This window comes from Astatotilapia calliptera, chromosome 23 (assembly GCF_964374335.1).
Source record: "Astatotilapia calliptera chromosome 23, fAstCal68.1, whole genome shotgun sequence".
Taxonomy (NCBI): Eukaryota; Metazoa; Chordata; class Actinopteri; order Cichliformes; family Cichlidae; genus Astatotilapia; species Astatotilapia calliptera.
The window spans coordinates 38,323,130-38,347,048 of NC_137443.1; the positions used below are offsets into that span (position 1 = coordinate 38,323,130).

The following is a 23,919-nucleotide window of genomic DNA, read 5'->3' on the forward strand; positions in this document are numbered from 1 at the left end:
CGATACAGCTATGTTAGCATAACATAAACAGTGAAGCTGGAGGACGAACACTAACACTTTTCCACTTATAAAAGTTAACGTGAAGGTTCCTCATGGTTAGTGACAAATGCAATCGCATGGCAGGATGCTGTAAACGGACCAAACTTCAGTCAGGAGAACAACTGAGATAATCCATCCACAATACGAGGTTAGTTATTAACTCATTCACTGCCATTGACGTCTATAGCCGTCAATTGCAGTGAATGAGTCAATGGGTTTAACTCATTCACTGCCAATGGCTGGCAGTGAATGAGTTAATATACTGCAACAACATGGGAATAGAGCAGCTGCCAGAGAATTCAACATTAATGAATCAATGGTACAGAAGTGGAGGAAGCAAGAAGATTGAGTTTAATAAAGTTTGATTTATCTGACTGCTTTGTTTCGCTTAATGTGCCTTATAATCCCTTGCACCTTATGGTCCGAAAAATGCGTACTGCACACTGCAGTTTAATGTTGCAAAGCACCTCTTTTTAACTTCAGTGGATATTATACATGGTTATGCTCAGGATATGTCAGCCCATTTCTACTGGAAATGCCTTTTGGTTAAACTTTCAGCAAGGAATTTGCATTTGCACTGTTACATTTTTATAAAGCTTTAATGTACATAAAAACCAGCTTCCTGTTTAAGTGAAAATAAATGGAAGGTTGTCTTTTTGTGCTAGTAATGTTGTGGAGTTGTATTTTGTCTCGCATAAATTATATCGTCAGTTATATCGTTATCGCAAATTTTCAAATATATATCGTGATAAATATTTTTGGCCATATCGCCCTGCTCTAATTCAGATTAATAATTTACAGTTTGTACCATCCTCTACAAAGACACCTTCACCAAACACAGTCACAAGTCTATTAACAAGACCATGATCGCTCACTGGCTTCCTAGATCTGCTCATATCATATCATTCATGCATCTAGCATTTTCACAATGTTTTTTTAATAACTCAAACACACAGGATGGAGACTTAAACGATGGAGATCAAAAATGGGCCATCAACCCAGGCAGGTTCTGCTGTTTTAATGGGGTTTACACCTTGGACAAGAAGTTACAGATTGTGCCCGTATGTGCCTCTATAATTAGCTACTAAATAGAATGATTTTATCCTGATTGATAACTTGGTAAACATATAAAAATCCTGAAAGTTTCCAGAAAGTTAGAAAAGACCTATACAATTAGCTTTTGGTTTTATTGGACCAACGTTCCAAAATCTCAAAGATATTCACAAAACTGTCATAAAACACAAGTAAATGAGATTTACACTGGATATAAACTTTTTGAAGCACTTTAATACAAAGGTTAATACATTTTCATAATATTTTTTTAATTAGAATCAAATGAAATAACCAATTAAATAAAATCCCATTAGTGGCATCCCGAGTGTTTTCCTGTTATAGTTTCATGTGTTTCTCAGTATCTTGTTTTTTAACTTTCTAATTCAAGGTTATCAAAAAAATCATGAACTTTAGCAGTGTGGGCTGCACGGTGGCCCTGAGAGGTCAAACACACTGCAACTTGTGAAAATAATCTGCAAGCTCATAAATATGTATATCACAATAATTAACGGGGGTTAGAACAGCTGCGAAAGTGACAAGCTGACGGTAAACAGCTAATAGGGAACACATGCACATACAATATGGGTAATGACCTCATGACCTGTTTCCTCCTGTGTAAGGACATAAAGTTTTATGTTTTGAACTTTAACCCTGCCCAGTGTTTGGATCCTGTCTCCTTACAAATCAAAGAATACTGTTCCAACTATGTTTTTTTTAATATTTTGCTAGTAGGTTTACATCTCAGTTTTGTGGTTACCCACATTATTATAAGCCTGGTCTCACAGGAAAATGTTTAATCACACAGTCACAAATTGTCCTCTGTTTTCATGAGAATTACTTGTCATCACCCTTAAAATTTTAATAAATACCTTTACAATGTGTCCATGGATGGTACGATGGATTCTTGCCCAGGAATAGAAGTTAAAAGAGCTTTCATGAGACTGAGCTGGTATTTCTGAAACTGTGTTCGGTTGTCCAAAAGTCAGACCCTCTTTGCATATCTCATTTCTATTTATGTCAGCTAATTGCAGTTAAGATAATAACATATGAAGTTATTAAAGAGTTTCTGAATGTGAGTTTGTGCCATTTATCTGTCAATCAAAGCGGTTGCGTAAGTGGCCCCATGGGCATTAGGTTCCCATCGAACTCTGCAATCTAAGCGTTCTACGATGCCAGCACCGTGAGAATTGGCTCCCTCACACACACACACAAACCACTCCCAGAGAAACACTGTGTCATTCCATCAATCCTGGAATGTACTATAAAAAAGAAATCTGAGATTAGAACCGGCATCTGTGCCAAAACGACATAATGTGCCAGGGCCTCAGATGTGAAGTAGGACTCTAGTATTCCCACTATAATTTTTTTGCTACTTCCACTAATGGTTACTCAGGTTTCATCCTCACCTTCTAGGCTGCCAAGGCTTCAATAAAATATCTCGGGAACAAACAAAAATGAATGTGTAGCACCCACAACCAGACAATGATGTCCCCTTTCTTCCCGCAGACGACGACGACTGCGCTCAAAAAATGAGAAGCTTCTCCTTCATGCAGAAAGCCTTATGAGTTTCCCAGAAGCTTTAAGGCATGTGCCAAAGCACAGAATAAATTGTACAAAGAATTTCTGGCAATTAATTTCTAATTCCAAGCTGTTTTTGTCATTAATCTGTCATTTCTGGAACAGATGTTGTCTTTAGGACCATTTCTAATTTTTTTTCCCAAGAGCCCGCCATTTTTTTCTCTGCTCGTCTAATTTCACAACAAGCTTGATTTCACCGACCGCACTTCTCGAAGTTTTCATTTGAAGAGTGGTTTTGCAACCATGGCCCTCACCCCCTCCTTGCCCAAGAAGATTTCCTAATTGAATTCTTCCAGGCAAATAAACATTTGCACGTTGGATCCGTTGGTCTTTTGGGTTTTTTTTTTTTAAGGAAGCTGGGGTTACGGCTGCCATTTAAGATGACTGTCTTCTCCCGGAACCATTTCAAAAGCACAGTGTTCAGCTTCCATCTGAATGCCCTTTGCTCTCGTATTTCAGCGTTTTTCCGTGCATGTAAGCAATATTATTATATGTTGATCCTATTACAAAAACGGCTTGTTTATTTTTCACACCAGTGGCGAGAACGTGACCCAACCACACACACAAAAAAGAAAGTACAGAACATTCTCTTGGGTTTTCCCTCTTGATGTTTCTTCCACCGTAACCATTTAACACAGTGGGATCAGAATAAAGTCTCCACTAAGGCTCTTTATTTTCCACATGGGTGCCACGTTAATCCCGCGAGGTAGTTAAAGAGCAGGGATTATACATGCTGCTCAGCTCCTCAGAATCCGGATGATGCTGGCGAAGAAGATGGCAGACTTAAAACAGACCTGCGGTCACTTTATGAGGCACATGCAAGCATTTAGACACAGTGTAATTGTGCGCGCAGCCTCTACGAGGAGGAAAAAGACCCTAAAAAAGTGTGTTCTGCTTGGGGTTATTTTAAACAATACGTACTTGACGCGTAACAACTGCAGTGAAACATGCAACGGTAAAAATAGTCTTGCGATTTCCTGTGACTCATTCATTACGCCTGACCAAAACTGTGCTTTTTTCCCCAGTTTGTTTCCTTTCTATTTTTACCACGTGTGACAGTGTGAACAAATTGTTTATCTTTATCTTTGATTTAAACGTCTTAAGTGCTTCTTTTTTTAAACGCTTTAGGGCTCTTTCCAAGAAAGAGTCGGTTCAGTCTGGACTGCCTTTGCAGTCACACCGATGGAGATTGAAAGCATTCAACAACTGGAGTTAAATGTACAACCGGGCTGAGACAAAGCAGATTTCAGCACCGAAGGCTACTAATGGCTCAACCGCTAGTGAGCGTTTACATTCTTGTAACTGCATACCATGGCTTTAAATACAGCCAAGATATATGTATATGTTGCATTTTGCTTTCATGTATTTTCTTTTCTTTCAGTCTAAAGTGTGCGTGCACTTCAACACATACATGGAGAAGCAGACAAGGCACAGTGGAATCACTTTAGTCAAGTTACCAAGGAAGACAAGGAAAGCATGATTGATGGATCTTTTTACTTATTTTCAATCTAAGCCCCTGCTGAGACTGCTGACAACTACTGATCATGGGCAAAAAATGAATATTCCCCAGGCGGCTGCAAATGTTTCCTAGAGAATACTGGCAGTCACTGTGAAATTAATTGCTAAAGCATTTAAGAAAGTCTGTGATAGCATATCATACAATCACACACTAGGGAAAAATGTGTTCCCCAACCTGTTGACATGTGGTTACTGGAGGTTACTTATAGTTACAAGGTGCAACTGTTTTCAAAGAAGAAGACAGTGCTACTCTGCAAACCTCTTTGCTGTTTCTCCAAAAGTTGATTCTGTTCATCTGGACGTAGCGTCTTTGCTGTTTCTTTGGATTACCATGGTCACCTACAACTTCTATACTAAACAAACATTTTTCTGCCATTTACTAAGGAAATACACTTTATCTACAGCAGCTGGAGGTTTCCTTGGGGCTGCCTTTAGGCCTATGTGACCGAGGTCTTGTTTGACTGCCGTTTGCAGGTAATTCAAAGCTGCAAACAGCAAATTTATCAACTTAAAATGTAAAATACATCCAAAATTCTGCTAATCTTTGCTGTTTGCCTCCTTCATGCTATGTTAGCCCTCCTTCTAGTAACCAGCACTACTGCTGATGAGCAGCATAACAAATGCAACTGTTTGAGGCAGCACTGGATCTATTTCCAATCCAATTATTAGAACAGCCCTGCAGATAATCAGTTATCCAGAAACCAGTCATTCAGTATAGCTATCCCACTAGGGGCCTTGTTATATAATATGATAGGATGATGCTTTCTAAATGGTGTCATTTCATCCTAAATAAAATTGGGAGCCAGTTTCTTTTCATATGCAGGGAAGAATCAGGGGAACTAATCTAACAATCATTAATACAAAAGTTTACATTTTTAGATTACATATAAGTTACCTGAAATGACACTACAGTCTTGATTGACGCATGTGTTGCCTCGTGTTATTACTTCCTCTTTTGCTATACCCTCAGCTCCCAGGGGATGTGTGTTGGGGATGAATAATAGTGGCTGAGAAAAAGCTTCAGTCAGATACATTATATAATGATATGCTATCCAGATGGAGCTGTTAATGCCTGGTGAAAACAGTGATGTTTAATGATGGTTCACCTACAGAGTGACTTCAGAAATACATCAGAGTAATGGAGTTTATTTTCAGTTCATCATCAAGCCGTGGACTAAATCATTATCATGCCTCTGGTAAAACGAGTACTAACTGACGTTGGATATCCTCGCTCACTTTCTTTGAAGTCTTCAATAGCCATCATCTATCCCTGATGTTTGAGATGTCTGTGATCTTATGTTCCCTTTATGTACTCGTTTATTGTTTAGCTTCTTTGAGCTTTTATATCTTTTACCTTCTGGCCTGCATTTGTCTTTTATATTTGGTGTTACTGTACAGCACTTTGGTCAGCCGTGTTGTTTTTAAAAGTACTTTCTAAATAAAGTGCTATGGCATGGTATGGTAACAGCACCAGAAAGCCAAATTCAATGTGAAAACAGATGGCTGGAAAGAAAAAAAAAATTCCACTTACAGTGCAAAAGACGTGAAAGTTACCTCCAAGTCTGCTTGAGCATTTATTAGCCATGACTGACTAATATCTGATCTCATTTTGATCGACAAGTAAGCCAAAGAGGACAGAGGACAGAACTCCTTAAAACTAACAAAATCAACACTTAAAGCCCATCAGCCTTGTTTCACTCCAGGAAGTTTTAACCAAGTGTAACTTCCTGGAGACCCAGCGCCACTCCCGTCAATGCCCGGCGATGCTTTGTTCTCTCGGCACAGTGGATGTGACAGTGCATGTGTTTACGTGTGCACGTGTAACATGGGTCATCTCTGGGTCAGCTGGTCTATTATTGATTTCCCAGCGGAAAGAGAATGAACAGCAGTGTTTCGGCGCTGCTGTCCTGCTCTCCAAAGCAGCCGACCTTCAGCTCTCTATAAAATGTGTACAAGCATGTGCCAGTGAACAACGCTATGAAGTGTTAATAATGACGAGGTGCTGAACAATTTAAACAGAGACTGATAAGTGGTAATGGGGTGTTTAACGAACACACTAAACTACTTATCGCCTTCCCGCCTTGACAGCACGCAGTGCTTTGTGAGCACTTTGACGTGTGCAACAGATAAGGGGCTGTGTGAAAATTATTTTTAGGGAATTTAGAGCTGCTTTTTGACTTGCACCTTGACTAAATTATAGGTCTCAATGTTACAACATGAGAACAAAGAAAAAAGTGCCTTTATATAGTTCAGCTCTCTCGCATTTTAAAGTTACGTGGCCCAGAAGTGGTGATTACCAGAATCAACAAGATAAGCAGTGGTACTTTATGTTTACCGGGCAGTTCAGCTGTTTTCTATATTTGAACCAAGAGTTCTTGGGTTGTGCAGCTATACATGGTGGCTGGGGAAACGGAGGTCTGGGTATCTCTGCTTAGACTGCTGCCCCTGTGATACAGACTTGGATGGATGGATGGATTGACAGGAATTCTGTCTGGGCCACATTAGTCAAAACAGGATTGTAAGAGAGAGCAGCAATCTCTCAGACCAGAGCTGTTATGGTTACTGTAACTGAGTAATGTGGTCTTCAAGGCATATGTGTTTAACTTTTTGTAAACTAACTAATTTAGGTGAATAGACTGACGGATTTTTTGTTGGTAAAACCATCATTTTTACACACTCCTGAATTTACCCCCATGAAACATTTCATGGTTAGGGCTGGTGCCAAGGATCTAGTCATTATTCAATGTGGACCCAGGTGTGGCAACACCTTTTTTTTTTTTTATCTCCCACCGTTTTCATAAAAGCTGCCATTTAAAAGAAAAATAAATATAACTGGCAAGAAACAGACAGTTTGAAGTTAGTTTGAAGAATGCCACATGCAAGAGCCAACTCTCTGTCAGCGCAGTGTTTCTTTTCTTTTCCCGGCCACGAAATGGCAATTTTATTTGTCTAAAGCGCCGCTGCATCGCCTTCAGGGACAACACGGGGTAAATAAACAAAGGCTGTGCTTTCAATAAAACCGTCTTGAAGAGAAGTTTTCTCCAGCTTTCAGATGGTTTCAAAATGTGTGGAAATTAATTATTTGCACAAGGATTTTCAGATCCAACAAGTGATGCCACGCTGAGTGAATGATTGAAGATGCAGTCATGCGTAAGTCACCGTGTAAACACTCCAAAAGAGCTACTTCTGCGCTAATCCATCAATCAGCACGTGTAAGTCTCCGCTCACCTGCTTGGATGGCGTCATTTCATTTTTGTGGCAAAGGAAGCTTTTGAATGAAACTAAAGAATTTACGCTGTACACATGACATGTTCTACAGTTGGGAAGCAAAATGTCCATTAATCCTCATTTATATCCACAAGTTGATAAATGAGATTAAAAAAAATCAGCCACGCATTTGCTCATGTCACCAGAGCTTGTTTGCTGAAATCAAATTCCAATTATGTTCCCGGTGTGAAAAGCAAGAGGAAGGAAAGAAAAGCAGGCATATTAATAGAGAGTAATGGGCTGAAAGATAAATAGTGAATGTGCCACGACGGAACGGACGTGTGCGTGTGTTCGACCGTGCACTGCCACAACAGACTTGTTGATCCACGCATTCCAGTGGCAGCCTTGAGAGCAGCTAATCCTGTCTCACTAAAAAAAGCCCCTTGAGCTCCTGGGTCGCACTTCTAACCAGTCTGCACACAAGCTGAAAGCATGGACACGCACATGGCAAGGGTTCGTCCTGTGCATGCATACCAAGCGACACATGGATGCCCACACCCCACGCAAGCATGCGCCAAATGTGCGTTATTAACGTCACAAAAATCTGTGTGTTATTCTTGGCACCATCTTGGCAGATGAAGATGATTTCCTTTAGGGAGAATCTCTGAGATGTCACCAGATTTCCACCTCTCGATTTGATGCTATCAGTCCATCTGACTCAGCATCTGACTGATGACAAAGCTGGTGATGATCAATTGAATGTGCACATGATGGCAGGTCACGTAGACTCACACACTGGTAATATGACAGGCAGCTTTCACCACACGACAGACTGAGAATGAGGCAGCTTACTGTACGTAAAGCTAGGCTGCTTTTCACCTTGAAGCTACTTGTTCACACTCGTTTATAGTAAGATCTTGATGAGCTGTCTTTAAAACAGCCCTTTGCAGCTGCTGCGTATTCTGTACTGTGTTACTATGCAACTGATTGTAATGTACAGATATAGCAAGACATTATCTTGTTTATCCTATCTTGCTTTGACGCTTTAGCAATAGCACATACTATTGAGTTTTTTCATTCTGATGGAAGGTGAATGACTGACTAGTTCCCTCTCATCTAGATTGCCATTATTATCATAAATACATACAATTTTTCCAACCTTGCATTGAACAGAAAAGCAAAAGAATCACCACCTAGTTATAGGTCCCAGTTTTACCTTTTTACATCACCAAGAATGAGGCATTTTGGGTACCACAGTTCTAAATCAGACCTACCTTTGGATTGTGGAGCACCCACAATTTCGTGTTCATGTACAATGACAATAAAGGGCTATTCTATTCTTAGTCTCAAAAACTTAAGGCATTGTTAGCAGTGCAAAGAAAAAGGTTTGCTTGGTTTGTGCACAGCACCTGCCGCTTTTTTTTATAAAGATATAGTCAACACTCTGTTTTTACTACCTTGTACTTGGTAAATTAACACAATTTCCAAAATGTCCAAGATTGTTGCTGGTTACATTTTATAGGCTCTTAATGCCTCTAATAGAGTTGGTCAATGTACTTCAGCTGTTTTTATCTGAACTGTGGCTGACTGTGAATATTGCTGGCTGCAGAGTTCATAGCCGTGGGGGACCTGGCACTATATGGTCGATGTTAAGCATCATCTGGAAGCCATCACCTTCGGTTCCTACAAAATTTGTAAGCCAACTATCTATCCTGGAGCCCATGCTAGGCAAGGTTCAGTCATACAGGCCTAGAGATTGGGTGGTGACACCCTTGGCCACCTCCAGTCACTAGGGAAAAATGTGTATTCCCCAACTGGTTGATGAATGGTTGCTGAAGGATGATGGCTGTTGCTTGATAAAAAAGGTCAAAAAGAGAATGCTGCACTAAACACCTCCCAGCAGTTACTTTGGCCTTCAGCAGATCGGTGCAGTTCCTGGTAGTTTGCATGGAAGATTCCAACTTGTGCAAGCAATGGCAAATTATTGGTCGAGTGGTGGTGAAACTTGAAAAAGCTGTGGCACTAAACAGAAAAGTGCTCTGCAAATAGTTGGCAAGTGTTTGCAGACAAGTTGTTATCTTCAATATAAATTACAGCACCGCGCATAAACTAGGGAAAATATATTTTTTCTGTAGCCACTGACTGGTCTACAGGTCTCAAAGACTGAAATATTTGAAATTGATTGCTAAAGCTCCAAAGCAAATACCAGCAACCACTTGCCAACCCTAGTGACCTGTGGTTACCAAGGGGTCGCCAATTGATCTCTAGATTTCAGTGATTGGGGCGTAAGCTTCACATACATCCGCAGATATATCAGCAATCTTTGGTTGCTGGACCACTTGGAAATTATTTTTCACAATGCCACAAATAACATGGTACACTTAGTAATGCTGGAAAAATGTAAAGAAAAGAAATAGTTGCTGTTGTAGGGACTTATTTGTGTCCTGAAAGAGAACGTGGAGCACAAAAACCTCAGTGAACAACTGTACTGAGGTAGTTAAGACTCAGCTAGACTAAATGTGACATCAGGACTTTGGCTCTCATCAGTAAATGTGATGCTGAGTCGGATGCCCATCATGTGAATGATAATTTGATCTTTTTAATTAATGAACTATGTGACTCATGGAATTTTCTTTTATCTAATCTAAGACTTCCCCTGTGAGGTCATGTTGTATACAGCATGGAACCGATTGGTACATGAGCATTTTTGTCGGAGAAAAGCAGATGTACCTTGTTAAAGGAAAAACACCCACAGACACACTTCCCCCCATGCCCTTTAACCTTCAGCAACACACTGAAGCAGCAAAACAAGACTTCATGCTCGATAGAATGACTCAACAGTAGCCTTAGTTTTACCTTTATTACTTATTGACTTTAAATTGTATTTTTAACCCCATGTAAGCAGTAAGGGTCACTTTTTTCCATGTAACCTCAAGTCTGCAAGCATTTACTTTTCTCATCAGATTGCTATGCGACACAAATTCACTATTATTGATGCTAGAAAGTGCAAAGCAAGGAGACTTAACAGCTTTTTGGCAGAGCCAACTCCTTTAGGTTATCCGGAGAGCAACAGCTGTCTGAGGTGTTGAAAACATAAGTAGGGATTTCTCAGTGGGGCAGCACAATCTGTTAATATTTAGAATTCAGCTCTGCTTTGTGTGTATGAAAACATCTCAAAACTTGAAACCCAGGATAAGTTCTCCCTTGATTCCAGCTCATTACGCCATCTCGTAGCAACATACTGCTGGGATTCTTTAAAATTCCCAAACTATGATGTAATGCTTCTTCACTTTCACACAGCAACACGATGACGGACAACATACACTGGCGGATTTGTGCGCAAACAACCAGGAAACGTGCCTAACCTTTACTGGAGCCTACTGGCCAAGTCCCTTAGGTCGGGCTGAACAAAGACACACCTCTGGATCAGCTAATGAAAAAGGCAAGCAGGAGTGGTAAATCAAACTCCTTAAAACATCTAGAGCACATATTTTATCCAGCTTCAGAGACAGACTCCTGCCTCTCCGAGCACATCTGCCTCCAAACATTGGATCAGATCTCGCCAGAACTTTCTCCTCTGTGTTTCCTCCACTCTGCTTTCCTCCGCTCAGCCTTCGACGTCTCCATAAAAAGACAAGACTTTTAGTGGAGGGCGGACTTCTCTTTCGCTGTTGATAATAAAACAAGTGCCTTTCCCTGATGGGTCTAGGAAGAAAAACGAGGGACTGACAGTGTTGTCATGACGAGCCAAAAGTGACAGCAATGGAACGCACAGAGGCCATTTTTTTCTTTTTTCTTTTTTGCCTTTGTGGGTTTTCTTTTTCCTGCCACGCTGCAACTGTTCTACACTTGCCATATCCGTGCAAAAGTCCCACAAGGTGCCATGCTATTGAGCATGTGCAGTGTCAACTCATGACTTACTTTACAAGAGGTCAACAAGACCTTCACATAGCTTTGATTGGCAAACTATTGCTTCAAAAGTGCAAATTTAGCCGACGACTCAGTGCATTCTTACCAAGTGCACTCCCGTGAACAAAACCTCCACTCCCGCTAAGTTTTCCATCTGGATTGGGGTGTGCTTTGGAAAACTTGTGATCAAAGTAAATAGACACACTCTGCTGATGAGTAAGGAGCTGCACGGATAGTTGATGCCATTCGTCCAAACACCCAATCTGCAAAAAAGCCTCTTTATTTTGCAATTGACCTTTTGCAATTGGCATTGTTAAAAGCTTGTGCCTCCCAAGGCTATTTGTACTGGGAGTGGCAGTGGCAGCGGACTAAAGCAAACAAACTTTCCAAGATAGAACAAGGTCACACATCGGCAGGTAAGAAGAGTGCTATAAAAATGTTTGCTCCCAGCATTTCTAAATTAGAGGAGGAGAGGTGGAGGGAGGAGGTGAAAGAAGAATTTCAAGTTCCTGAAAACAATGGCACGCAGGAAAATGAGGAGAGGAGCTGAATACAAAAGAAGAGGGAGGATGTCTAAGCAGTCTGAGGCTGACAAGTATTTCTGGGTGGTTTGAGGAAGATGTAGCGTTTTTTTTTTTTTTTATTTGATCAGTGACACAAAGAGTTTAAGACTAAAAAGCTAATGCAGGAGTCTCATCAATCATTTAATCAATGCTTCCTTTGAGTTGTGCTCTGTCTGCCCTTGTACTTCTCAGTGTAACTCAAGAGCTGCTACCTTAAAGTATAGTTAATTAAAATAAAACAAGACTTCCTGGATCTTTCTTCACTATATCAAGACTTCTGACTCTAAAAATACCCCCTCATCTGAATTGTGGCCTTCTTAAAGAGGAAAACTTGTAATCGCTTGCTAACACTTGCAAATACAAAAAAAGATTCAAGACAAAGACAATCATTATTGGACTACTGGCAAACTATTGGCGCTACAACTGGCTGTTGTCCAAGATTAGCTCACTCAAACTCGTGTTCTGACACTTCCTTGTTCCTTCACTTCTCCGTTGCTACGATATGACATCCAGACAACGTAGTGCTTCATGGTGCACATGACCCACAGCTAAACTCACAAGTCATTAACAAAGTTTAATCAGTTAAACCCACCAGTCCTGTAGCTTGTCATGGAATATTGAACTGATAGGGCCAAACCCAACAGAAGTAGGTTAAATAAACCAAAACAGACACTAATCTTCTGATGTGGCACACACGACTTGATTGTCCTGTTTGAGCCTATGTGTTCAATCACTGTGGTTGCTAAATAAATGACTGAACTAGTCTAGTGGACTAAACAAACATTTTGGCTCCAAAAGCTGATTCAGTGACCACTGATTCTTTTATTCAACTTGTTCAACGACATTTAAGAGTGTGAGACAAGAAATAACCAGTTAATTATATTAACTGTTGGATAGAATAGCATTAGACTGTTAGATCTCACTTACTTTAATCTACTAAAAATGTCCTCGAGTTAGGGGACCACCATAATATGCACTGTAAAAACAATTGTAACATACAAGTATTTTACTGTGTATTTTACAGTTTTGTACTGTTCTTCTAGAATATCATTAAATTCACATAAATAGACTGATTTTACATTTCAAATGTAAATTAACGTAAAATCACTGTAAATGTAATAAAACATAATTTTCTTGTTTTTTACATGTATTTGTCTGTACATATGCATATTTATATTGTTAAAATACATTCACAAATGTATCATAATTTCACAAATATTTGTCCGTTATTTGAAAGATTGAACTGTTAAACTCAAATGTAATGCTATGGAAAAATACATAAAATGATTCTTATAAACTTTTTTTACATCAAATAATTATTGTTGTTGTTGTTGTTTAGGGCAATCGTGGCTCAGGAGTTGGCAGTTTTGCCTTGTAATCAGAAAGTTGCCGGTTCCAGCCCTGGCTCGGACACTCTCGGTAGTTGTGTCCTTAAGCAAGACACTTCACCTACCACCTACTGGTGATGGCCAGAGGGGAATTATAAAGTGGAATTGTTAAGCGCTTTGAGGGTCTCAAAAAGCGCGATATGAATGCAATCCATTATTATTTAAACCAACCGTTAACTGTATATTTCTGTACATTTAAGTATTATTATTCATATTGCTGCATTCATTGACCTTGTTTATAGGTAATTTCATTGTTTAATCACATTAAAATGTTCCTAATTTAATGTTTAAAAGCACTTGAGAAAAGCAAAATCCCATGTAAAATTAGGGCAACAAACTGTATTGTCATTACTGAAAATAACCGTATTTTCATGAGAAAGTTATTTTCTGTTATTTCTGTTCTGGTATTATTTTGGCGCCCCAGCTGCCGGAATATTACTGTTTTTTTAGGATTTTTTTTCTTTACGGTGTGGCTGTTGAGTTTAAGGTCAAGATGGTAATTTGTCCAGTGTTTCTTTTAATGAACTAGGTTAAAAAAATATCAACAACCTCTACCAATTTCAGTTTTACATAATTTTAATGTTATATAATGACTAGTCTAACTCACTTAGACAAAATAGCATAACTAACTCACAAAATAGCATAATCATAGACTGTTAGCATTGTTGACATGTATCTTAATGTTCCTGCTTCTGTTAATATAATTTCAAATAGTACACTTTGTAAAATATAAATGTAATGTAAATCTAAAATGTATACCTCCTAGTAGGGATGCCACTTGAAATAATATCAACAATACTTTTAACTGCTGAAACACATCCCTACAACTGTTCTAGGTGATTATTAATGCCAAAGAAGGACACTGGAAAAACGACATGGGGAAGATGGCAAAAGTGACAGCTGATATTGTTTTTATGAAATCAACTATGTTTTGTAGGTTAAAATATTTGCAACATTACATGCATGCTTAAACTAGCGTAAAATAACTAATGCTATAACTTCTAACTTTCTGATATCGTGACATGCCTATTAGTGTAGTATGTGAATTCCTATACTTCACACTAGTTAGAAATAAAGATGCATTTTAAACCTGAAACGTTATGCTAGCTGCCGCATTGTGCTACCATTTATAACTTGTTGACCGTCTGACCAAACATCAATCTTCGACAGTTAAGAAGACAATTTAAAATGCATTCCTGACCAAAAAAAATGGTGCTCTTAGCTCATTAGCTAGCATCAGTAGCGTCATGTGGGGTTTATGTTTCTCTTCCTACTGGCTGAAAATTGGTTGGAAGCCCCTTCCTTTACAAACCACAGCGAAACTGGCAACCTCTGCAGGTGTGAAGTATAACACTTCACAAATAAAAAGTCAAGTAATTGTAACACAATACAAATAGCTTAGCAAGCACTGACTGAGAACTTAAGAAAGCCTGGTTATTTTTTTTTAACAATTACAACATCAATATTTAATATACATTCATGTTTATCCTGTTATCCGGACTAAAAAATGTTAAGCGATAAGATGGGATCTAGCAGTTTAGTAGTAACACCTAAAAGACAACTAGCAGGGCCGGAAGGAAAGTTAGACGCAGTGCTGTCTTAAAGATAGAAAGCTTTTATGCAGCTCAGCTGTGTATTTAAGCAGCTCAGCTGTGTATTTTTCCTTTTTCAGTGCTGATAAACCATTATATCAAGAGTGATTTGTTCCTCTTAACATTTTTAGAGTCTTTGTGGGTGATGAATCTTGCCTATGTTGACTAAAAGGGTTGCCTGTGTATCATTGTTATAATCCTCATAATACCACGTAAAACCTGTAATCTACATCTACAAAACAATTTCCTCCCATCTATCTAGTCTGGCATGAACAAAAAAAATAACAGATTTGTTTATCAGCAGCATGTAAGAAGCAGCTTGAAGAGGCATAATGCCCCCATTAATACAAGTTCAATTTCATCTGGAATTACTTCTTTGTCATATCATATCATACCAAGCTTTTACGATTTATGAGCCGACAGTGCACATCCTGGCTGAACACTCACTTGTATTTGGTTGTGATGCACTGTCAGGATGTAATTCTTATGCCTTTACCGGCTGCTTTTTGTAATACAGCAATGTCCAAGTTTCCGAATGAAAGACTTAAAATGTTAACAATCAATACATCCTGTCTGAATGAATTTCACTTCAACTTCTTGTGCCCAACTCCGAAACTTGCTTATTTTTGCTTTTATTAAGTGTAGAACATCTAGAGAAACTATGCCAGATGTGTCCATACAGCCTCAGTGAACCCACATACTCATGCACAAGCTGAAGTGAAAAATAAAAATAAAAGAACTGCAACAATGTCGAGGCAAAAGACGAAGCTATGTTTACAAGAAACTCTGACATTCCAGTGCCACTTAGCATATGTAGTCTTTACCGGACAAACATTTCCTTCAGTGGTGGCTTTTAATTAATGAGAAACTATCATCTACTCTTCTGAGTCAAGGCTTACTGATTACATAGTGCCCCTAACGGTCAAAACCGACAAGAAAACAGGTTAATATGTAGGATTTACATGATTAAGCGCCATTTATTTAAAAAAAATGACACGAAACTTAACTGCTTAAGAATTATCTTTGGGTTTGGGACAACCAACGGGTTGTAACTACCTTTGGAAAATGGTAATGTGCAAGGTTACCATACTGAGTCTAAACACTGAATAAATTTGTATTTCTAAACATAAGCCACAATCTTTAAGTTGCCTTATGGATTTAATAACCTTACTAGCTAGCATTATTAACTTTTCTTACTTGATACCACTTTAGCTTAATGTGATAACTGTCTTAAGTTTACTGTTTGAGTCTAAGTAAAGAAGACTCAGGAGAAACACTCTGCTATATTATGAGTGTTATGTTGTGACGAGCTTCCCTGTGCTCAACATCAAAAATCAAAAAGACATCAAATCTATAGGATAAACATTTCTTCACTTCCTCTTGCTCTGCCTTTGATCTCCTCCCAGTTGTACTCAACTGGAAAACGTCCACAGGGTGGCATTCAGTCGGAATGCAACTTCAATAGGAATGCCACTTACTGAGCTCTTCACCCTGACCCTAAGGGTGGTAGGAAAGTCATGTTAGATGCTTGTACTGTGGATCACATTCTTTTGGGCACTACTATTGTTTTTTTGTTTTTATCCAAACAAGAACTTAAGCCATCAATATGACTTTAAAGATGCTGTCCCCTTATTGTGGCTTTACAATTATTAAAAGCTGTTTGTGTTGCTCCAATCAGAGCAGTCATTCTGAGGGCTTTCGGTATGATTTTCAGCCATTTATTATTGGGCTCACAGATGCAGACCACAATTTCAATAAACAAATACAAATCCAGTTACATCAGATTTCATTTCTCTAGACAGACGGCAGCCACTTTAACTATCTGGTCACTGCACCAAAGCCTCATTGGCCTCTGCTGGGTGAATTTTAGGCACGTAACTGTGGGCCATGTGTTGATGGCATTCACACCACACGGGCCTGCTACAAAGCACCGATCCAGACCACAGCGCGATGGCCAGCTGAGCCAAAGAAAATTGTATTGTTTTCCAATCAGCGCTCTGAGCGTTATGAGGGCTTCTAGCCACAGAAACACTGCTCATAAACGAGCAGGCGGACCGCTGGAGCAGTCAGCGGAGGATTCCTCACCACTTGAGATGAGACAGGGCAGCAGATGGCAGGAGAAAGGGTGGCTGAGGAATCGGTGTCTACAGCAAAAACCGATCCAGTTAAAATGAACCTGTTCTGCAAAGCAACCCAAGTGGCTGCTTCACCAGACCTTCTGGCGATCTTCAGAATTCAGAAATCTGTCAAACACATGTCAAACACAAACTGAGGAACAAAAAAACAACAAAAAAACCGCTGATGGAAACATTTTTGAAGGTGCAGTTCTCACAGCAGCCCACACCGCTACACACGGCCTTGACCCATATCTGTGTGTTTTGCCTTCATTTGGGCCACGGCTCTTCGAGGTGTAGAATGTCAAACACAACACCTGTGGCTCTCCACAGCGAGCTGGCAACAGGTTTCTGTCTTTCTGACTTGCTTTTCAAAAACCAGGAAGCATGTGTGGTCTTGTGTGCGTGTGTGCATATGTACGCGCTCTGCGCACCACATGCCTCTTAAAAAAGTTCCATCACAGGAAGTTTTTTCTCTTTCTTTTTTTTCTTTGGCATGTTGAGGCCCCTTTGCTCTGCTTAGGTTCAGATTTCTGATTCACACCGACTGAGTGACGTTTATGAGGTGAAAGCTCTAAAAGCTGGTGCAGAATTGGGCTTTAATTTGGCTTTGAGTGGCTGCTGATAAAATAACGGTAATTCTCCGTGGCACTCTTTTTTAATGCATGATCTCAGATATGAGGAAAGAGAGAGAGGCTTCATATCGATACACAACTGCATCGTGCAGGAAATGAACATCTTTATCAGGCATGCGCGCAGAAACTACAAGATGTAAGCCCTCGAGTCTCAGTGCACGCTCCAGTCGCTGTCATTAATCCACGGCTAATAAACCTGAGGGGGGGTACTTACAAGATAGGAATTCTGCCTGTCGAAGAACACGGAGTCTCCCATCGTCCCGAATAATTATCCACATATAGTAAATAATGCAGCTTCAGTAAATGATATCCCAAGTCTCCCCCTCCAAAAAAGAAAAGTGTCTGTGCGCGTCAGGAAATGTGTCCGCAGGTCACTTGTGCGCTCTGCTTCTTCTCACATTAAAAGACAGCGAAAGATGTTGGAAGTTTGGAGACTGCGAGTCACAACAGAACCCCTTTTAAGAATTTCCACAGCAGTGAAAAGCGCGTGTCAGGAAACGCTCTGTGCCAGAAGGGACACCAACGCGTAACGGATCCATACTGCGCGCCCCGCAAACTGTTGTGAAGACAGATGCTGAACCAGAGCGAAGAGAAGCGAGACAGCGAGCAGAGACCTACATCAAGCTGGCAACGCTACTGGCTGATACTTCCGGCGTAGTTTTTCAAACTAAGACTTAACCCTGGCCTACGGATACTGTATTACCAGAAACAAACTAAACAAACTGCAGTTCATTTGTTGACTGGAGAAACGTGTTTCTATGTTAATCCCTGTCTTAAAGCGAAGTAAACCTACACAGCTTTTTTATGTTTTTATCTTTTGTGTTAAGCACATTGAGTTTGCCCATAATGTTATGTGCTATATAAATAAATCATAACTCCAAATCAAAGGGGGAAAAAAACACAATAACTACACAGGCAAGCTTATACTATACCAGTACATTGACTTTTAACTCATGAGAACCATATATGTGCTTTTATTTTGATCACAAAGTCGCCTCTTTCCGGTCTATTCAGCGTTTTTCTGGGTACTCGATGCTTAAAGCCGGAGAGAGAAAAGCAAAGGATGGGCGGGGCTCTGAAGAAGGAGGACCAGCAGTGCAAAAGCTTTTGATTATCAACAGCAGGGTAGAACAAATGTTTTCATGTCAGTGACCCACAAATGGAGCTCCACAGTTTATAAGATTTGACTGAAGAAACCCCATACTGGGAGGGTTTTCTTTGTGGATAGCTCATAATATGGAGCTATACGTGCTGTTGCAATCAGGCTGGCAGAATACTCCCCAGCAAAACTTCACTGTTTTTTGATAAAAGTTGAATCATAACAAATAATAATAATAATTAAAAAAAAAAAAAATCTCCTGACAGCAGATTCATTTCTGCCATCCTCACTGGAAAATTAAAACAAACAAAACAAATCAACTTGTTGGTCAAGCTAAAAACAAACTCCTTTAGGGAAAGTTGGCATGTCAAAGATGCAACATTTCTTCCAGCATTGTCAAATAGCTCGCTGTAAGCCTAATTACTAAAAGAAATAAATCACAGAGGCGAGAGTGTAACAGATGGACCGCAGAGCTGAAACTGTGATCGAGTGCTTCCATTGTAACACTTGGTAGTAATTTTTGTTTATGAGCTTTCCCCTTTGCAAATATGCTTTCAAGAGAGACCATGAAAGGCAAGTGCCCCTACGCCCTGCCACCAAACCCCCTCTCCACCCTCCCCGCTGGTGTATTTCAAATAAGTTTGTGAAATACTTAATGTGGAACCAGCGTTGAGCAATCTGTGTCAAAACTACTCCACTTGCATCCTGTAGTATCTGCTGTTATTGTTCCATCAATTCACTTGGTAGACATGTTTAACCAACTCAGTCTACTTTATTAACATTTGTCAGGCCTCTTTGAATCCTCCTGTTTACATGCGTCAGTGTGTAACCCGTTGCTTCCTGTCAGCTTACTTGTAAAATGATGTTACAGGAATACTGCCTCAGACTCTGCATGAACGATAGATGTAGCCACCATGACGTCATCCACTGTTTATAAAGTCCTGTTGTGAAGCACTGGTGTGAGCATTTTGTCCATTGCCAGACTTAGTTTTTGGAAGCCAGATGTGTTTAGGGGAAAATTCTCACTGTTAAATTACAGGAAAGTTATGTCAAGAGTACTGTTTTATTCGGAAAACACAATTTGCAGTATAATAGTGGCAGCTGTTTGATTGCCCTGGTTCTGTTGTAGTATTTCTGCAGCAATATCCACAAATAGCTTACTACTGTAAAATGTAACAGCATATCCTCACCAAGGGTCAACCTCAGATGTGGAAGAGTTACATTATTACGCTCGAGTGGCAACAGTTGCAGTTCCTCTAATGGCCACTTGGGGCTGGTTCCAAAAAGGAGTCAGTCCCCAAAGACTCCCACGTCAAAACGTCCAACTTTACAGCAGTAAAGAGCACAAAACGTATTTTGACATTAAACTGGATTTCTGCACTTTGTGTGTGCACTGTTTGTGCATTTGGAGTATTTTTAGCTGATCATTATAACTAATATGATGGCTTTCTTTGTGCTACAGATCATCCCAGAAGACTGCTTCAGTTTTGGTAAATTAAATTCTAGGATTTTATTATACTAAAATTGAACCCATAAGTATTTTGAGTGCAGATCGCTAACCCTGCTAGACAGCGTTAGCTGCTAACTTGGAACTCCAACCGTTCATCTGTCACGGTTTGCCGGGGCAAGCCGTGTGGAATTATTTAGGACCAGGACGCGGCAGCTCTGGTGCAGGTGAGTATTTATTAACGAAGGAAATACAAACAACAAAGGCACTGGGAACATGAAACTTGAACCTAAACTGGGTAAAACTAACAAAACAAACCAGAAACGAAGATGCAGGGAGGTCCAGAGAAATACACATGGAGAGATGCAGGGAGACCGAGGGGAAACAACACAGGCGAACCAGCAACTACTATGACTGAAGACACAACTTAAATACACAGAGAACACAGGGAGATTACACACAGGTGGGGAACACAGCTGGGAGTGATTAATGTGACGAGACTAGGGAGGCAAACTGAAAACACTCACATAAGACGCAGACCTTCACAATAAAACAGGAACTTACACATGAAAGGACACAAACTAAGAAACGCGGACTAGATACAGGAACACACGGGCAGAACAGAGTAAACACTAACCAGAGGAAGAACAGAACCAAAATCGCAAGAAGAGAAAACACAAAACGCTGGGTCAAAAGGACCCAGGATCATGACATCATCAGTATAAGGTAACTGCTAGCTTCCAAAAACCAAAATGACAGCATCCAAAACATTAGCATTGCAGCTTCAAAATAGTCCAAAAACAACTTTATGGCTGCCTTTACCATATCTAAGTCCAATTTACTGTATATGGCTCATCCATTCACTGTGAATTTAGGCTGGTGTGTTTTTTTTAAACCACAGCAGTCTATCAGCTTTGATGCAGTTTCAGATTAAACCATTAAAAAATGGAATCTAGCCACTAGAAATGATGCTGGCTGAATGTTAACACTGTTCTCGTCACACATACACTGGAAAGTCCCTCATACATCCTTATCAGAGTCCAAATGAGAAAAATATTAAACCATCAAAAGGTTTAAATCAGTGATTTGTAATAAACGTTCATATTCCCATGAGTCTTTGCACTCACTAATGAAAAAGTATTGTAATCTACCATAGCTATATCCAATAGTGTGCTATTTATATTCATTTTTCCCTCAGTGGCATCAGCACTTACAGCATTAAATTGTCTTAAAACCCTGAAAATTAGTGTATGGAATGTCTGTATTTTTATAGTATTTTTACAATGTAGCTGAAAACTAAAAAGAAAAACAAAGTAACACAAAATTAAAAAGTCCTTGAAACAATAAATGAAAAAAGTTAACATGCTTGGAAAGGTAATAAAAACACAGTCTTGGAAGCCACAGACGTCTAAGACTCCCTCTCTGCTGGCCATGTAAAGAATGCACAATAAAAGCACTTCTGCACTGGCTTTGCTTTTTAAACCCAACAGCTAACTCCATCTTTTATATACAGTCTATCAAGGCTAGTAATAGATATCAAAGTAAGTAAAGCGAAACAAAAAGAGCACAGTGTGGTTTTATCAAAGCGCTCATAAACAAACCCTTAGCAAGAGTTAATAAAACATATTTGCGCTGCTCTGTAGGTGTTATTGAGAAATATCTGTTTTCTAATCTTATATACAGAACGTGTGAACGGGTTGGTAGGAAAAATGAGAAACTGGATTCCTCTCTTATCAGACAGTACCTTTTAAAGAATGCCGAGGAGTTCATAGGAGCACTCACTTTAAAATCAGCAGATAACAGATTCCTTAACTCCCGAAGACTGACTCAGCCTTAAAGCAGGTGCTGTGGTGTACAATATACTTTGTATCTCACACAAGAATCATCAAGACACTGCACTGATATAAAGTTACCAGCTAAAAAAACACATGCTCTTGCAGACAATAGACTCCTGCTTATCAGATCTTCTCCACAAGGTTTTGAATGAGATGTGTTTATTGTTTACGACAAGTTAATCATCTTTGGATTAAATGAAATCAGCAGTGTGGTTTTTCATTCACATATTTGCACTTTTTTTTTAATGAACTTTATTTGTGCATGTAGCTGATGAAATTTCACCTTATGATTTGTGCTGTGTGTCTTTTTTTGTGACGTGTCCTGAGTCAGAGTTGCAGAGTCGCTGAAGCCTATCCTGGCATGCATAACGCAGGTAGATGCACATTTCTATCTGTAAAATCTCTTGTGTTTGGAATGTTGACGAGCACTAAGAACACAAAAGGAGCGCCATAAGTGAATGACTTTTTGATAGGCAAATGTTCTAATTCAAACGTTTGGTCAGGTTTTAGTCATTTAAACTGCAGCTGTAAGTACTCCTGGCAGGAGACTTGCTTACCAAAAATGACTAAACAAGTGACTCAGTGTTTAAAAAAAAAAAAAAAAAGTGTTTTGTTTTGCAAATAAAAGCTCCGACTGCCCCTTTAAGGTTGCTAAAATTAACACTGGATGCTCTCCCTCACTGATAAATCTGTAATACAAATATTTCAAAAGTTGCTATAAACCAAAGGAGAAGTCCCATAACATTAGCACCACAGTTCCTTTAACGGCTACTTGAGGGCAGCTGCAAAAGTGAGTCAATCAGGAGCTTATGTCTTCTTCTATAATAACGTTACAGGGGAGATTTTTTTTTTTTCTTTTAAATGGCCAGTTTGACAGTGCAGATAGTTTGTGTGGTCAGCAAACTGGACTTTTCAGCCATAGCATTTCATGCAACTGTGGGACAAATAATATGGCCTATTATTGTTCTTGGTGTTAGCATTTCATTAGTCTGTTATTTAGTGTCTTCATAGCTTAGCAGTTTAAAGATTTGCCAACGCATGAAAGGTTGTGGTTTTGTCACGAACGGCATCTGATGCAACAATCTGACAAATCAACTATGTGGCATTATCAGGTGTAGCTGAGCGAATCTGCTAGTAGTTAGCACTATTTAGCTTGACATATAGCAGCTATTGAAGCGGCTTGCTAACAAAGATAGATAGCAATAGTTGCTAAATCCACACTCCACCTTCTCGATGAAAATACTGCAATTTCTTGCTCAAATAAATGAATAAATCATGTTACAGCTTAAAAGTGTAGCAGTTGCTATGGCCATGTTTACATTGTTTAGATACAGTCTATGGTCAAACTCTGCCCACATATTTTTATGTTCATAAATCATCATATCCCCTTTTTTGTTAGTTTAATCTTTATGTAACTTAAGTACACCTAACCTAAACTAGTTAAATTGCTAGTTTATGTAGCGAGCGAAAGCCACCGAGTAACCGCTAAGGGCCTCTATACTACTTGTGCAAACTTTCAGGCCCAAAGCTCTCACAGGAACGAGCCCAGAATAAACAGGACAAGAGGGTCAATATCAGTCAGATATGTTAAAATTTATTATTTTAAAAGAACACAAAGGGTTTGCAAAAGGCCTAAAACATCAAAATGGTAAAAAGGTCACTAACGACCACAAGATAGTGTTATTGGTGCAACCTGCCAGCAATGCAACTATCACCTGAGGGCTTGCTCTCCCTTGGCGGTCCCAGATGCTCGTTGCTTTAAAAGAAACAAATCCACCCCAAATAAATACGAGCCCAACAGAACACTTATCGCATGCACTAAGTGCTAGTTCAGGCAATAATCGGTGGCACTAAAAATCACTCTTAATAAAAACTTATTCACTGCAAATCCACACAGAGCACCTCTAAAGATCCTAATTCCCCTAAGGTAAGAGTCCCACTC

At 39.6% G+C, this 23,919-nt stretch overlaps 1 protein-coding gene across 3 annotated transcripts in view; it reads right to left on the reverse strand.

The window, feature by feature from the left end:
• The window catches only part of LOC113016344 (rho GTPase-activating protein 6), a 135,522-nt gene that overhangs the window by 34,647 nt on the left and 76,956 nt on the right, over positions 1-23,919 (reverse strand). Inside the window, exon 1 of one of the 3 annotated variants that reach the window (XM_080296776.1) lies at positions 17,811-19,505. The exons of the other annotated variants lie outside the window; for them this stretch is intronic. Coding sequence (XP_080152902.1) covers positions 17,811-17,852 — 42 coding nt within the window. The 5' untranslated portion in view covers positions 17,853-19,505. Of the gene's footprint in view, positions 1-17,810; positions 19,506-23,919 lie in introns of those variants that run through there. 3 annotated transcript variants of the gene reach the window in all.